Source organism: Orycteropus afer, unplaced genomic scaffold, assembly GCF_000298275.1.
Source record: "Orycteropus afer afer isolate SDZICR_OR568_19922 unplaced genomic scaffold, OryAfe1.0 scaffold00547, whole genome shotgun sequence".
Taxonomy (NCBI): domain Eukaryota; kingdom Metazoa; phylum Chordata; class Mammalia; order Tubulidentata; family Orycteropodidae; genus Orycteropus; species Orycteropus afer.
The window spans coordinates 1,010,252-1,026,406 of NW_006922134.1; the positions used below are offsets into that span (position 1 = coordinate 1,010,252).

Sequence of the window (16,155 nt, forward strand, 5' to 3'; positions counted from 1 at the left end):
GGCTGATGTGCAGAGGTAGCTCTAGGACGCTAGTAATGGAATAACACTTCCTTTTTTGGTGAGGAAAGCCCAATCAGTCTTAGCTAACAAGCTCTCAGCTCTGGTTCTAAAAATACCCAGCAGTGAGTATGGTTTGGCACTTCTCTTGTTTGCCAGAGGAGCTCTAAAGGACTCACAAATGCTTCAAATTCTCAGTACCTTGGGTTCGCCAATGGTATGAGTTCTGTTGCTACCCTGGTGACCTCGGGGAATTGTATCGCTTTCGGAAAGTTCGCTTTTTGTTCTTCACTTTTGAGTTCTTAGAATTCTGTCCTAAGCATTTAAAGTACAATTCTAGTCTTGGATTAATTACTAAGTTGGTTTAGAATCTTCATTTGGCATCTAGTCTGAACTATGTAAATACATGATCTGTGTACAGAAGAAATGACTAAAATTATACTTCAAAAGGTTCTCAGTCACTTCCTACTTTCCCTCTTTTCCCCCAAAAGAAACATCAGCCTCCAGGAATTCTTTGTTGCCAGTAGCAGGAACAGCTCCCAGGCCTTGTTGGCACCAGATGCCCCGGCCCTACAGGTTGATGGCATGTGCATGCTTCTTGCACAGGGGCTTGTCCTTCTTGGAGTAGAATGGCTGCCCCTCCAAGTTCACATGGCAGACCTGGGTAAGAACAGATTGATGTGAGATGGCCATGCAGCCCTTGACTGCTCAAAAGAGAATGTGGGAGGAGGGGTGAGAGGGGTTCAGTCACCCTGAAGAAATAACCACCTGCTTCTCCCCACTACAAGTTCTTAACAACTGGGGCAGAATAGATGGTTTTAACTATATAAAAATAAAGACATCTGAAGAGGAAGATGGAATAAAACTAAAATGAAAAGGAATTCAATGGAATGGGGCAAATATACACAATGAAGATGGCCAATTGATGCTATTCAAAATTTGTAAGGAATCAATATAAGTTCATAAGATGATACCCACAGAGATGATTAACACCTAAAGAAATACCACTGGTAAGCTAACAAACACATTAGGAAATATTATCCTTACTAATAATTAAAGAAAAAGAAATGAAAACCTCTGTGAGATACCACTTCTTTTTTCCAATTATTATCTAGTTAATTCTGACTCATGGTGGCCCCATGTGTGTCAGAGTAGAACTGTGCTCCATGATGCTTTTAATGGCTGATTTTTCAGAAGTTGATCTCCAGGCCTTTTTTCAGAGGCACCTCTGGGTGGATTCTTTGTTGTTGTTGTTGTTATGTGCCGTCGAGTCGGCCCCGACTCATAGCAACTCCTCCTTGGGTTTCCGAGGCATCTATTAATCTAGCAAAGTATTTATTTTATTATTTACTTATTTGCTCATTTATTATTTATTTTTAACCTTACATGATTTTAAGCTATCACAAAAAGTGAGGGGAAAAGTAATCAATCAAAAGCTAGTAATGCCAAAAGGGCATTAGGCTTCCTTGTACACTGCTGGGGATATCATGAATGTGCTCAGCCTTCTGTACAGGTTTGTGACAACACTTAACAGGAGTCATAAAGATGTGCCTAACCTGTAACCCAGTAATGTCACTCTGGAAAATTGTATCTGCAGAAATAATTCAACAGACCAGGAAAGCAACAATTCAAAACTAAAAACAACTCAGTGGCTAAGGGATTCAGCTGCTAACCAAATGGTTGGTGCTTCAAACCCACCAGCTGCTCTGTGGGAGAAAGATGAGGCAGTCTACTTCTATGAAGATTCACAGCCTTGGAAACCCTACGGGAGAGTTCTACTCTGTCCTATAGGGCTGCTATGAGTTGGAATTGACTCAATGGCAGTAGGTTTGGTTGGTTTTTCGTTTCTCTCAAAAGAGAGATGAAAAAGTAAATTTTTATAGTGTACTCTTCCATAGAATACAATGCCATCATGAAAAACATAAATCAAATGTGGAAAAGTGTATGCTGGTTGCACACTTGAAAATGGTTAAAATGGCAACTTTTATGTTATATTTATTTTACAACAATAAAGAAATGAGAGACAGAAAAAAAAGTATGTGTAGAGAAATACATGAATAAAAAGGGAGACAAAATTATATCCCAACTGTCTACGGCCTTCTCTACATAAAGAAAACAAAAATCCTCACAAATGGACCAATAAGAAACATCATGATAAATGGAAAAAATATTGAAGTTGTCAACAATTTCATTTTACTTGGATGAACAATAAGAACTCATGGAAGCAACAGTGAAGAAATCAAACAATGTATTGCATTGGGCAAATCTGCTGCAAAAGACTTCTTTAAAATCCTGAAAAGTAAAGATGCCACTTTTATGACTAAGGTGTGCATGAATCAAGCCATGGTATTTTCAATTGCCTGATATGCAGGTGAAAGTTGTACAATGAAAAAAGAAGGCCATAGAAGAATTAATGCATTTGAATTATGGTGTTGGTGAAGAATATTGGATATACAAAGGACTGACAGAAGAATGAAGAAATCTGTCTTGGAAGAAGCATAGCCAGAATGTTCCCTAGAAGCATGTTATCAGGAGGGCCCAATCCCTGAAGAAGGATATCATGCTTGGTCAAGTACAGGGTCAGCAAAAAAGCAGAAGACCTTCAAAGAGATGGATTGACACAGTGATTATTGTACCAATGGGCTCACGCATACCTATTGTTGTGAGGATGGTGCAAGAACAGGCAATGTTTCATTCTATTTCACATAAGGCTACTGTAAGTCAGAGCCAACTCGATGGCACCTAACAACAACTGTCTATGATGACAACATATGAGTTTTGCTTGATGATGGATACAGGTTACAGAATGAAGGGAACTGATAAATATTTACTGAGGCTGCTATGGCTCAGTATACTGGACACTCTATACACATGATCTCATGTAAGTCTCACAAAACGTTGTAGGATAGATATGACTTTTCCCTACTTTACAATTGAAAGAGTGAGGTTCAGAGAGCCCAAGGGTCTTGCTTAAGTCACAGACCAAGTATGTTATCTAGGAATCCATGCCAAATTCCATGCTAATTTTCCCCACACCCAACAGTACAGTGGAGGTATTTAATTATTAATTATTAACTTGAATATAAAATACATTTAATTGAAATTGTTCTGGGTTTAGGAATTTGTAGAGTCCTTGGGTGGAAAAGCCCTGGTGGTGCAGTGGTTAAAGTGCTCAACTGGGAACAGAAAGGTCAGTGGTTCAAACCCATCTGCCATGCTGTGGAGAAAGCTGTGGCAATCTGCTTCTGTGAAGTTTCACAGCCTTGGAAATCCTAAGAGACAGTTTTACTCTGTCTGATGGGGTATCTATGAGTTGGAATCAACTCAATGACATTGGGATTTGGATGGCACTAACAGTTAACACACTTGACTGTTAACTGAAAGGTGAGAGGTTTGAGTCCACCTGGAGGCACCTTGGAAGAAAGGCCTGGAGATCTACTCTAAAAAATGAGCCACTGGGAACTCTGTGGAGCACAGTTCTATTCTGACACCCATGGAGTCTCCATGAGTTGGAATTGACTCCATGGCAACTGATTGGTTAGGATTCGTACTTTGGGCTACCAATATGTAGGGTGTGTCTTGTGTGTGTGTGTGTGTGTGGGGGGGTAATATGCTAATCTGTCAGAAGCACTGGAAAGTCATATTGGTTAGGACAGCCCCAGGCTCAGAGAAGGCACTGAGGAGCCCTACTGTGGAGACAGATTTAGGGGCTGCATCCAGGACATGGGCATCAGAAGAAATGCAGGTGGAGTTCCCATATTCGGGTAGGCATGGGAATAGAGAAATCACTCATCTAAGCTGAGTTTGGTCAGTGAACATGTGTCCACTCCAAGAAAGTTGAGAAAGAAAGTGACATCATGGTGGCCCCATGTCTGAGGCCTTGATGCCCCAGTTGGGAGGTTATCTACAGGGGATCACACAGGGCTAACAATGGGCCCTGGAAGCCATTGACCTAAAAAATCCCTAAAACTTCCCAGCTAGGTACAATGATGCTGAGCATAACCATATTTGTAGTGGCCTCAAACTGCTCATGTTGGCACCAAATTCTGGAGACAAGTTCAAGATAGTGACACCCAAGAGCTAACTGGTAACAGTGGGGTTTAGGGGAGATAGAAAGGCAGCTCTGGAGCAAGCTGTCAAGGAGCTCCCTGTCTATATCCAAGGCTCTGGCAGGGAGATCCTGCCTGGTCTGGGGCAGTGCTGGTTGCCTGTGAGAACTTCAGCATGAGGCAGGCTGGAAAGAGCCTCAGGGGACTAAAGACTGAGGAGTGAGGAAAGTACAGAGCCTCAGAAGTGGCCCACTGTAAGACAGGGCAGAGGTCAGGGCCTGGAATAGGGAGGTCTTGCTCAGTGTCATGGGTCAGGAGATTACTGACAGGAGGCAAGGTGGCTTCATGGTAGAGAAGGCCTCCAATCACTCAGCACAAAGGCATGGGAGGGGTGATCCAATCCCTAAGCTCTGTGGTCAGATGGTATCAGGACTTGGCTGTGGAGAAGTGGTGGCCATGGACAGTGGTGACTACAGTCCCGGCAGAGTGAAAGGCAGTAAAGTACTCTCCTAAGACTGCCTAAAATTTATACATACCACTGAGGAAGGACTATAAACCAATTAGAGGAGAGAAGGGGCCCAGAAGACGTCTTTCCCCGACTGAGGGAGGACCCCAATTTTTTTCATTGGAACTCAAGTACCAAAGCCAGAAAGGAGTTTACTTCTCAATCTGACCTTCACTGTCCTTCTCAACTTCCCAGTCTTCATTGTATAAACATTAGACATTAAAGATACTGTCTTGTTCTGCTCTTTAATTGCTTATATATGCTAGCTTTGTTTTCCTAGTAAGTCTGTAAATTCCTTGAAAGTGGAGACTTGTTCTGACATACTCCTGTACTCTCCAAACTAAACTAATATTTTGTAAATTGAATTAGTCTCAAGTTTTCATTATCCATAGAACTCACCGATGGGAGCTACTTTTTTTTCTATTTAAAAATTTTATTGTAGAATAATAAATATATGCTCATTAAAAGTGATTTGAAAATCACTGCTGTTGTTAGAAGCTGTCAAGTTGGCTTCAACTCATAGCAATGCTATGTACAACAGAAAACAAAAACATTCCTCAAAGTCTTCCAAAGAAAAGATTGCTTTCCAAAGATTAAAACCACATTATACTTTGATATACCTTAACGGGGTAGTGAGTGCTGCACAGAGCAGTTTGCGAGAAGACCCAATGCTTCTTTTTGTTGGTTCTCCAATTCTCCAAAGCCTGGTTTCTTTGGATCTCTAATACTTGACTAGACTTAATTATCTGGAACTTAATGGTAGTATCAGTCTATACCATCTGAACACTTACTACTTCTTCTGGTCTTTCACTAGGATTTATGCTATAGTTCCTCTTAGCTAAATACAGCAGGCTTGAGGAAGTAGACCCATGCTAATCCTGGGTGTGGTACCCTCTCCATGGGATATATATCGCTTATCAGCCTGCCCTCAGAGTAGGCCTGTGCCACTGTATTCTCTGGACTTTTCCTACATTTCTCAACTTCTTTCTGGAAGTCAGGTAACCAGATTTGCAGGTAGAACCTTAGGGTCCCACAAGCCATAGCTTGAATGTAAGATTCAGAGGCCCTGTGTTGTGCCTCTCTGAGCCAAGACTCTGCAGGGGACAACCCCAGAGTGAGTGTACTTTACACAGTTGTCCCTTTTTGGAGGGGAGGCCTTGATGTATGTCAAGACCCTTAAATGCAACTATAGAATCTAAACTATAGAATCTAATCAGTGAATATGATGCACCCCACAGACACACCCTTACATGAAGTGTATAACCTGAAGTATATAGCAGAAAATTTTATGCCTTAGGATTGTCATAAGTCTATAGACAACTATTCAAGTTTAAACTGCCAGAGTATTTCATACATTCCCAGGATTTATAGTGAGCAACTCTGGTAATAATAATAACAGTAGTAGTAGTAGCAGTAGCACATTAATTTTCCAAATAAAGTTACTGATTCACATTATAGGGCTTGATCACGGATGACCATTTCTTATCTCTAATGTGGAATCTAAATGTTGCTAAGCTCACAACCATGTCCCCTCCCTAACTGAAATCCTTTGGAAAGAAAATATCACTCTTATGGTAAAAATGACTTGGCTGTTCAGCAGAATTAAATTGACAAGGTTAATCATTAATCTAAGGCTTATCTCCTGGCAGCTGGACAATTGAGGAGAATAAAATAATACCTGGTCCTGTTTCTAGAGGTTCTTTCAAGGGAAACTTTAACTTGGCTTTTCATAGGATCAGTCAATAGACTCCAATTTCATTTTCATGTTGAAGATTTGAGGGAAAAGTCTCAAATCACTTCATCATGTATAAAACCAACATATAGCTATGGGAAGACACCTATGTCTCTTTTAACTCCAAGTATCATTCATTGCTCCAATTTATTGAGATTATTGTTGGTGAGACAACTTCTGGTTTGCTGGAAACTTGAATAATCTATTGTCCTTAATGGACTGAGTAACAAAGTCTCATTAATTTATAAATAATTACTACCAATAAAATTTTGTTCTGTGATAGAAACAAGGCCTTGTGGTGTTTGCCAGCTTTTAAAGAGTATCAAAGTATATTAAAGAAAAGAAAGAAAGAAAAGCAGCTGCTGAGCCTGCTTATGTACAACCAAATACTTCATGGGATTTGGTTCCTTGGTTTGGAGGTTTAGGGTCATGGTTTCATGGAACATCCCAGGTAATTGGCTTAATGACATGTTTAGTGTTTCTGTTCTACCTCCTAATTTGTTAGGTGGTGTGTGGGGCCTTCAGAGCTTGAAAGTGGCCATCCAAGTCTCAATAACTGGTCTTTATTCATCTGGAGCAACAGAAGATGAAGAAAAGTCAGGAATAGAAGGAAGTTATGGAATGTGTGGCTAACTGCCTCCATGAACAACTGCCACCTTTGCCATGACACCAGAAGAACTGGATGGTACCCAGCTACTGTTACTAAACATTTTGATTAAAGACTATAGCAGATTCCTGATCAAAAGGGAGAAAATGCAGAACAGGATTTCAAATTTTCAATGGAATCCAGATTTTCTGGATTCATAGAGCCTAGATGAACCCCTTAAACTACTGCTCTAAAATAATCTTTAACTCTTAAACCAAAAAACATCTCCTAAAGTTGTCTTAAAACCAAACCACAGTTTAGTTTAACTAGTAAAGAATGTCTACCTTGAGCACTGTGCTTTTTTAAGTGCTATCTATATGGGATCAAATTGACAGCAGCAACTTGAAAGATTAGACAGGAACCTAAGGGGTCAGAGAGTTTATGTTAATGGGGGAGGAACAACTCAGAACAGGAGGGTAAGAATGGTTGCACAACTTAAAGAATATAATCACTGTTATTAAATTATACGTGGAGAAACTTGAATTGGTATATGTTTTTGCTGTATATACTCTAAAAACAACAGAAAAATTTTTTTAATTATTAAAAAAGTGTATCAGAGTATCAGAATGCCAGAGTTGAGAGGTATGTGGAAGTTTTATCACCTGGCCCTCACTTGGTCCCTGCTGCCCCCTTTTCAGGAAAGTAAAAATCCCAGGCTCAAACACATACTGCGCAAATGAAGCAAGTGTCATGCCAAGTATGTCCTAGGGCTTCGATAAACTTGTCACCAGCCTCCACGGGGAAATCACAGCCGTGACACTTGGTGCTGAACAAATTGATGTAGTCTGAAATAAAAGAAAGAGTGAGGACCAGCCACCCAGCAGGCAGAATAAAGTGTCCATGTCTCATCTATTCAATGCCAGGACAACCCCCCAAATCAGATTGGTTGGTTGTCATCTTGCAGACAAAACACTTGGTTGAATGACGAAATTTTTCTCTTCCCAGCAATTTGCACTGACATTGCTCAGACTAAGGCTTAGTCACCACCATGTGCTAGTCTGATTTACAAACACTCTCTGGAATTGTCATTAACTTTCTGGTTATTTTTCTCTGTTGCCTCTGCCACTTCTTACAGCCTAAACAGACTTTAAAAAAAAAAAAAAAAGATGCCTTTCCAAACAGCTACACTTCCTTTGGAAGAATAAGGGCCCTTAACATTTTTTGGAGTTACACAATGTTCCTTGCTTGGCCATTCTTCTGTCATTAGGTGTTGATACTGAATTTTCAGTACTATAAACACTATCTGAGCTGATTTATTGGGACATGCCATCTCCACTGCCACCAAAAAAGTAATAATACTAAATATTATTTGTATAATGCTTTACAGTTTGCCAATCATTTTCACATAGATGGCATTATTTACAAGTAGCTCAATGTCAAGGACTACATTTGTATATTTCCAGCATGATGCCTAGCACACACATACCCAACACATACGTATAGAGGGAATAAGTGAATGATTAGTCGATCAGTAAATCAATAAATGACATTCACTAAATTCTCTGATATGAACTATCATTTTTTGTTTTGTTTTTTGCCAGTTAAGGAAATGGCTGAGACTCAGGGGTCGGGTCTTGTCCTTCTTCCGACAAGAATTATCCTCTCTGGGTCATAGGGCAGCAGTTCTACTATACTTACTGCAGTCTCTTCCAGATTTCTTTAGAAAAGCTCGGTACCCTTTATGAGGCTTTCATTCTCCTGGAAAGGTACTTGTCTCTCCATAACTCTTAATTGGCTTTTTACATAGTGATTTCCTGTTTAGATCTCCTCATGGATAGTATGACTGTTAATGTCTAGACCATGTGCTGAGAAGCAGTGTGCCTGCCATGGTGGTTATAAATTTGGGCTATGTAGAAAGCAAGCATTGGGCTCCAATCCCAGTTCTACTGAGGGACTGTCCAAACCTCAAGCAAGTTGCCTAACTTCTCAGTGCCTCAATTTTCTCATCTATATAATGGGAATAAATATAGTACCTAACTCATGAGTTGTTGTTAGGATTAAAATAAGATAATGCATGTGATGTACTTAGCATGCTCAAAAACATTGGCTCTTATTTAGAATGTCATTATACATGATTAAAAGAAGGAAGGGGATTATCATCTGAGTACCTGCTATGTACCAATCCAATACTAGTGCTTTTTCTGTATTACCTTGTTTTTCTCCCAGAAGCTCCATTAAGAGGCATTATTCTCATTTTGAAAATGAGGAAACTGTCTAGAGAGGTCCCATCCCACCAGTAGAAAGGGGCAGAACCAGGGCAGAACTCCAAAGATCTTTCTTTCTTTCCAAGACTTTATACTCCCTTATCTATTTGCAATTGCACTTTAACAAGCTATACCTATCTCATACATATTTTCTCCTTTTGTATGAAATTATAGTTTGTCATGCAAATGCTCTTATATATTCCGGTCCATCAATCTTGTCTCTAACAGTATACTCAATGTCTTCAAACAGGCAAAAATGTATTGTCTTGTCAGTTAAGAAAACATTGTTCTACTTCCTTTTAAAGTTATTGTAGGTTTATGGTTCACTCTGTGCTCTTGTCAGTGTGTGGGGTGAGCAGCATGGCTATGGGCTAACTCTTCTCCATGTGAGGGCAAGCCCCACACCCCACTTCTGACTTAGCTTCCATCTTTCTCAGTTCTCCGGATACCCTGGACTCTCTTGTACAGCTCCACACCTCTGTATAAACCAGGTCCTGTGCTTGGAAAGGCTCCTTACTTTCCATAATTGAATCTTAGCAACCTGTTCGGCCAGGCCTTCTTTCCAGGAAGTCCTTACCTCCCAGCCCTCATCAAGAAAAATGGGATAGTCTTCCTGAAGGCTTTCTTTGAGTTTCTCTCCCTCCCCATTCATTCATCCATTCATTCATTCAACATCTCTTTAACTGTCCATTTATGTGCCAGTATATTACATGAGATTGGTTTTGCTTGAGGTTTTGGAGGCTTTTATCATGCTCTATCCTTAGCACCTTTCCGAGACTAGCACAGAATACGTGCTCAACACAAATCTGGTAGATAAATGATAAATGGACAAATTAAGAACGTGCTCACAACCTTATTAAATAGTGATTCCTGATTCCTTCTGCTATTAGTTTTCACAGATTAAGCTCTTATAAGGAGCTCTGGTGGCTCAGTGGGTAAGACATTTGACTGCTAACCAGAAGGTTGGTGGTTCAAACCCACCAGATGCTCCATGGGAGGAAGATGAGGCAAATTATTTCCATAAAGATTTATAGTCTTGGAAACCCTATGGGCGTCACTATGAGTCAGAATCAACTAGATGGCAGAGGGTTTTTTTAAGCTCTTATAATGGCTTGAAGTTATTTTTCAAATGTCCAGTCTTGCATTGATTGATTTTTCTGTTTTAAACTACTCTGTATGGATCTGGAGAAGTTCCACTTTGTTTTAAAATTTGGTAGCACAGGTCTGACCCCAGTACATTAAAAGAAAAAAGGCTGGTAGTATTTTTCATTCATTCTACAAAGAAAGAATGTAGTTGGCATTGAACTAAGTTTGTGCATGGGCCTTTCTCACCAGGAACATAATGTAGCTCTGCATTTATTTATGTCTTTATTTCTCCCATTAGGTTTTTACAATTTTCTTTGACTAACTCTCTTACACCCCAACTTGAATTAATACTTTTGTATTTAATGGATTTGACTGCAACTGTAAAAGGATTCTCATCCATCAAATCACAGATGCTGTGTTGAAAAGGGCTTTAGTGCTTTTCTGAAGTGGGGCTCATAAACATTAGAATCACCTGGAGGGCTTGTTAAAACACAGATTACTGGTCCCAATCCTCAGAGTATCTGATTCAGCAGATCTGAAATAGGGGCCTGATAATTTGCATTTCTAACAAGTTCCCAGGTGATGCTGATGCTGAGTCCTAGGTCCATACTTGGAGAAACAATGCAGAGTCCCAAATCTAATTAAATATCAGGATCACCTGAGTGGTGATTCTGCTTCTATAGGTCTGGGATAGGCCTGGGAATTTATCTTCTCTATATTTTTTAAAGCTCTCGGTGATTGTGGGAGGTTATTGTGATGCTCAGGTTAGGGAACTGCTTAAGTGCAGGCACATCCAAAAGGGGCGGGCTCTCCTATTTCCCTTACTTGTATGTTGGGTATCATACATGAAAGCACCAGCTCATCTTTGCAGCCCATTGAAGTCTTTTTGAGACTAGATCCTATTGTTTCTCTAAGGCTGACTCAGTCTGCACCTTCGACAAGCCTCCCTTCTGTTTCTTCTTTCAAGTTGGTGACAAGGTTAGAGTCAAGCACTGAGTCCTACGGTATGACACTGGGGACCTCCCTCTAGGTTTATTCTGATATGTTTGATCAATTCTTGGCATGATAGCCCAAAAGGTTTGACTTTACCTAACTATGGGTTCACCCAGTCCTCCTTTTTTACATCTTGTTCATAAGAATATCATTCTTCACTACATTCAGCAAACATATGAAATACCTAGTGCTCTTTCTAAAATAAAAATTGGATTTTGTTATTTCCTTGCTTATTTCAATGACTCCCATTGCTTAAGGAAATGGTTTTAAACTGAATGGACAGCCATTTTAGGGACCACTCATATTTACTGCCCACTTGTTAAGACAACCCTATAGAGCAGTTCTATTCTGTAACACATGAGGTCACCATAAGTTGGGGGCTGACTCAATGGCGGCTAACAACAGCAAATACCATGGGCAGATGCTTTCCCTAAGACTTTTGCACATATCACCTCAGTCAAGCCCCACAACAGCCCTCTGAAGGAAGTTACATAGGAAACAGAGATTCAGAAAGGCTAAGTAACTTGTCCATAATCACACGGCCTGGAAGTATGGCCCATACAGGACTCAGGTCTGGGTCTCTCAAGGACAACCAGGTCTGAGGTTAAATCTTTTCTGAATGCTAGGCCATCTTCCAAGCAGTATCTGTGCTTTTCCCAAGCTGTCTTACTCAACATCAATTTTGAAAATCTTTTTTTGAGGGGTTGCTATGGAGAAGAGCAGTGGTGATAATAAAAGCTATCATTTTGCAAGTCTCAGACACAAACTGTGACTTACTACAAATTATGGAAGTTACAATTGGCCTAACAGCACTTAAGGAGTTCATGGGTAGAGCAAATGGTTAAATACTTGACTAACTGAAAGAAGGCGCTCCCTTAGCACAGTGCCTAAGGCATCTCATTGTTAGCCAGAAGGTTGGCAGTTCAAACCCACCGGCCACATGGCGGAAGGAAGACTGGGTAATCTACTTCTAGATTTACTGCCTCGGGAACCCAATGGAGGTCACTATGAGTCAGAATTGACTCGATGGCAATGGGTTTGGTTTGCTTTTGGTACTAACTGAAAGGTTGATGATTCAAACCTACCCAGAGGTGCCATGGAAGATACCTGGTGATCTGCTTCTAAAAGGTTACAGCCTTGGAAAACCCTATAGAACAGTTCTACTCTGCACACAGTGGGTCGCCATGAGTTGACAACTAACAACAACAAACAGCACTTACGTTTATTCATATGCTCATACAAAGTTGTTGTTGTTGTTATGTGCCGTCGAGTCGGCCCCGACTCATAGCGACCCCTCCTTGGGTTTCCGAGGCAGTATCACTACGGAAGTAGGATTGCCCAACCTTCCTTCCGAGGAGTGGCTGGTGGGTTTGAACCGCCAGCCGTCTGGTTAGCAGGCAAGTGTCTTAGCCACTATGCTACCAGAGCTCCCTCATACAAAGTAGACAGATGTTATTTTCTCCTTCTTACAGATATGGAAATTGAGGCACAGAGTGACTAATTGAACTGGAAATACAATTTACCACTATATAAGACCCCAATAACTTTCTTTAATAATTTATTGTATCTAGGCAGTCCCTAGATTACAACCAAGTTCTGTTTCTAAGTCTGTCTTTAAGTTAAATTTGTATGTAAGTTGGAATGGTTAGGTACAGTTCATATCTAAGGTCAGTTAGTCAGATATTTGTCTTATTATCTAGTATATAGTGTATATTTACATAAATAAAAGCATCAAAGAAACACTTCCAGATACACTAAGATATTTTTAACATAATGATACACTAATCTACTGTCATCGAGTTGATTTTAACTCATAGAGACCCCCGTTGGGTTTCCAAGACTAAATCTTTATGGAAGTAGATTACTTCATCTTCCTCCTGCAGAGCAGCTGGTGAGTTTGAACCACTGACCTTTTGGTTAACAGCCAAATGCCTTATCCACTATGCCACCTATGCTCCTAATAACACACTAATAATACTCCTAACAATGATAATTTTTGATGCAGATTGCAAAGTCGTGCCCATTATTACAAACCATTGTACGTGCCTTGAATTTTAAATATAGTAGGCTTTATACTGGGAGCTCTGGTAGCATAGTGCCTAAAGCACTTGACTGCTAACCAGAAGGCTGGCAGTTCAAACCCACCAGCCACTCCTCGGAAGGCAGGTTGGGCAATCTACTTCTGTAGTGATATGGCCTCGGAAACCCAAGGAGGAATTGCTATGTGTCGGGGCCGACTCGACCACACACAACAACAACAACAGGCTTTATACCAATTGGTTCATAACTATGGGTTGCATGTTAAGTCAGCAACCTGGGACTGCCTGTTTTTATAATTTGTTGTTTTTGTTTAACTTTTGTTTAGTTCTTTCTGTTGAGGAACTAGAATGCTTTCTCCTTTTTGATTTTAAAGTAAACAAACTTACTAAGTTTCTTTATTCCCCCGTGGCTGCCCGGAAGTTTGGAGTCAAATTTGCTACCCAGTTGCTGCAAGTCAGTTATTCTTCATAATCAGCATGTTTGACTTTCCTTCTTCTACTTGGTGCTGCTTCTCTAGTTCTATTGTCTTAACCTTGGTGTGTCTATTGCCTTTGCTGGAACCTGCCTCAGATCCTTTTCAAAAGAGATAGGTTATGGATAAATGAGTGAGTGAGGGAATGGCTGAGAGTCCCAACTCTCCAACAGAGAGCTTTGTCTCCTGAATTTAGGATAACTTACTCCAAACTTTAAGATAACATATAGCATTTTAGAGAATAATTTTGCACTCAGATAGTGAGATTACAGGAATCTGAAGGAACATAACAGCCTGATAAACATCATCAAAGAAGAGAGGGAAGGCTAATATGCTCACTTTTCTTTACACAGCTTCTCTGGTCTAATTCTCACCACAACTTTCTAAGGCAGGTATTATTTTTCTCTCTTTAAAGATGAGGAAAGTGATGTCAGAGCTTCAGTAACTCACTCAGGGTTACAAGGCCAGCCAGAGGTAGAGCCAGAATAGAACCCAAGGCAAAGTGCAATGCTGAGGCTTTTGCACACTAGACCTTGTGGTCTCTAAACCAAAATTATCTGTAAAGCTTCCAAATTGCTTTAAGATGCCAACCTCTGAGCCACATATTTGGTGCATGGAAGGGAACAGAGCTTGAGTGTCTAAAAATAAGTTACAGACTTTGCTTCATGAAAGCTGAAGGCAAATGGGCAGGGGGAATTGTCAAAATAACTTCCTTTGTGTGATATTAACATGATTCTGCTACTAAAAAAACACAAAATTTCCATTTCTCAGAAATGGAGCCTCCTGATATTCAAATGTGAATGGAGAAAGGCTGGAGTCCCCATTCCCATATCCCAGACCCCCAGAATGCTGGCCCCTCCATTGAAGCAGCCCTACCTTTTTCACAGTAGGGCTCCCCATCTTCCATGTGGAACAGGCTGTTCCCAAAAGGCTTCTTGCAGGCTGCACACACGAAGCAGGTGGTGTGCCAAGTCTGTCTCAGGGCATGCATCACTTCCTGTGGGGAAAGAGCCTCAGCTCAGGAAAAAAAGGTCCTGGGAGAGAGGGAGTTGGGCTTGATGCTCTACCCAGGCCTCTGCCACTACTAGAACATCCCATCAGGGAAGAGGCCAAGAAAACCAGGAAGAAGGCCTTGGACACATGGAGCAGATGCCTGGGGCAGGTCAGGAGGGGATTCCCATTTATCCAATGATGTCATGTGCCAAGTTCTATGTGGTGCTTATATACACTGTGATGCTTAATCCTGGATTAAACCTGGAGGAAAGTGCTGCTTATTACTGCCATTTTACCAAAAAGGGAATCTGAGTGTCAAGACCACATACAGGTAAATGGCGAGGTCAGGCTGTGAAGTGGAAACTGGCTTTGGTGAAGATCCATCACCACTTCAAGCTGTAAAACCATGCACATATAATCACCTAAGTTCAATTGCTGCCTAGTTCATTTGTGGCAAACCAACTCCATTCTTTGATAGAAATGGAATTGCTTTCTCTTCATTAGCAGTGGGGGGAGATGATAAAGATTGGGGAAAAGAGGAGGGAGGGTCTGAAGAGAAGGATGCTGTCCACTCACCCCCATAATTTTGGTGTTGCACTTGGCACACAGCGGGGCAAAGAACTGCTCATAACACCGCTCACAGTAGACGTTGTGCTGCTCCTCCACAAAGCACACATCTGCCAGGGAGGTCTTGCAGTAGGCACAGTTGAACTCTTCTGGATGCCAGGAGCGACCCATGGCTACCAGAAAGGGGCCCCTAAGGAAGCAGAAAACAGTACCTACTAAGGCATCCCCAAAAGCTTGGGACCAGATGTCTCAAGAACCTCAACAGAGTTCATACTTTGACTCAGTAATTCTGACTTTTGTGAATATTCTAATGAAATGTGAAATTCAGACAAAGCTCCATATAGAAAGATGTTCACTGTTCACTCAACAATAAAGGAAACTGGAAGCAACTCAAACATCCAGCAGTAGGGGACTGGTTAAGTATATTATGGAATATCCATTCAGTTTATAACTGGTATTTATACTGTGGGTAATCTAGTTCCATATTAGTCATAGTCAGTACAGTGGGAATATAAGGAAATTTCTAATATCCTAATTTCTAAATTTTCTAGTATTCTATAATGAATATATTTTACTTTATTTTTAAATAAAAATGTATCTTTCACATATATAAATACATCATACGCACACATAAACATATTGTATTCAAACAAGAACCACTCATTACCCTGCATTCTAAGGATGAAATGACTTGTTTTCATCTTAGTGTGGCAGCTGCCCACCAAAAACCTGAGCAGGACTGGCCTGTTTGTGGAAAGACCCAAACAACCCTAAAGGAAACTGGTCAAAACCTCCACTGTCAGCCTGCTTGCAACATGCCCAAAAAAACCTTCTGAAAAGACTGGTGATTCCCAGAATCTGGCCTTAGCCC

General features: G+C 40.7%; 1 protein-coding gene across 1 annotated transcript in view; it reads right to left on the reverse strand.

Moving 5' to 3' along the window:
• Positions 1-567: 567 nt before the first annotated feature.
• The window catches only part of LDB3 (LIM domain binding 3), a 66,044-nt gene continuing 50,456 nt past the window's right edge, over positions 568-16,155 (reverse strand). The window contains exons 12-15 of the mRNA XM_042782979.1: positions 15,294-15,474; positions 14,601-14,721; positions 7,599-7,714; positions 568-657 (exon numbers count right to left, since the gene is read on the reverse strand). Of these exons, the coding sequence (XP_042638913.1) occupies positions 568-657; positions 7,599-7,714; positions 14,601-14,721; positions 15,294-15,474 (508 nt within the window). The remainder of the gene's footprint in view (positions 658-7,598; positions 7,715-14,600; positions 14,722-15,293; positions 15,475-16,155) is intronic.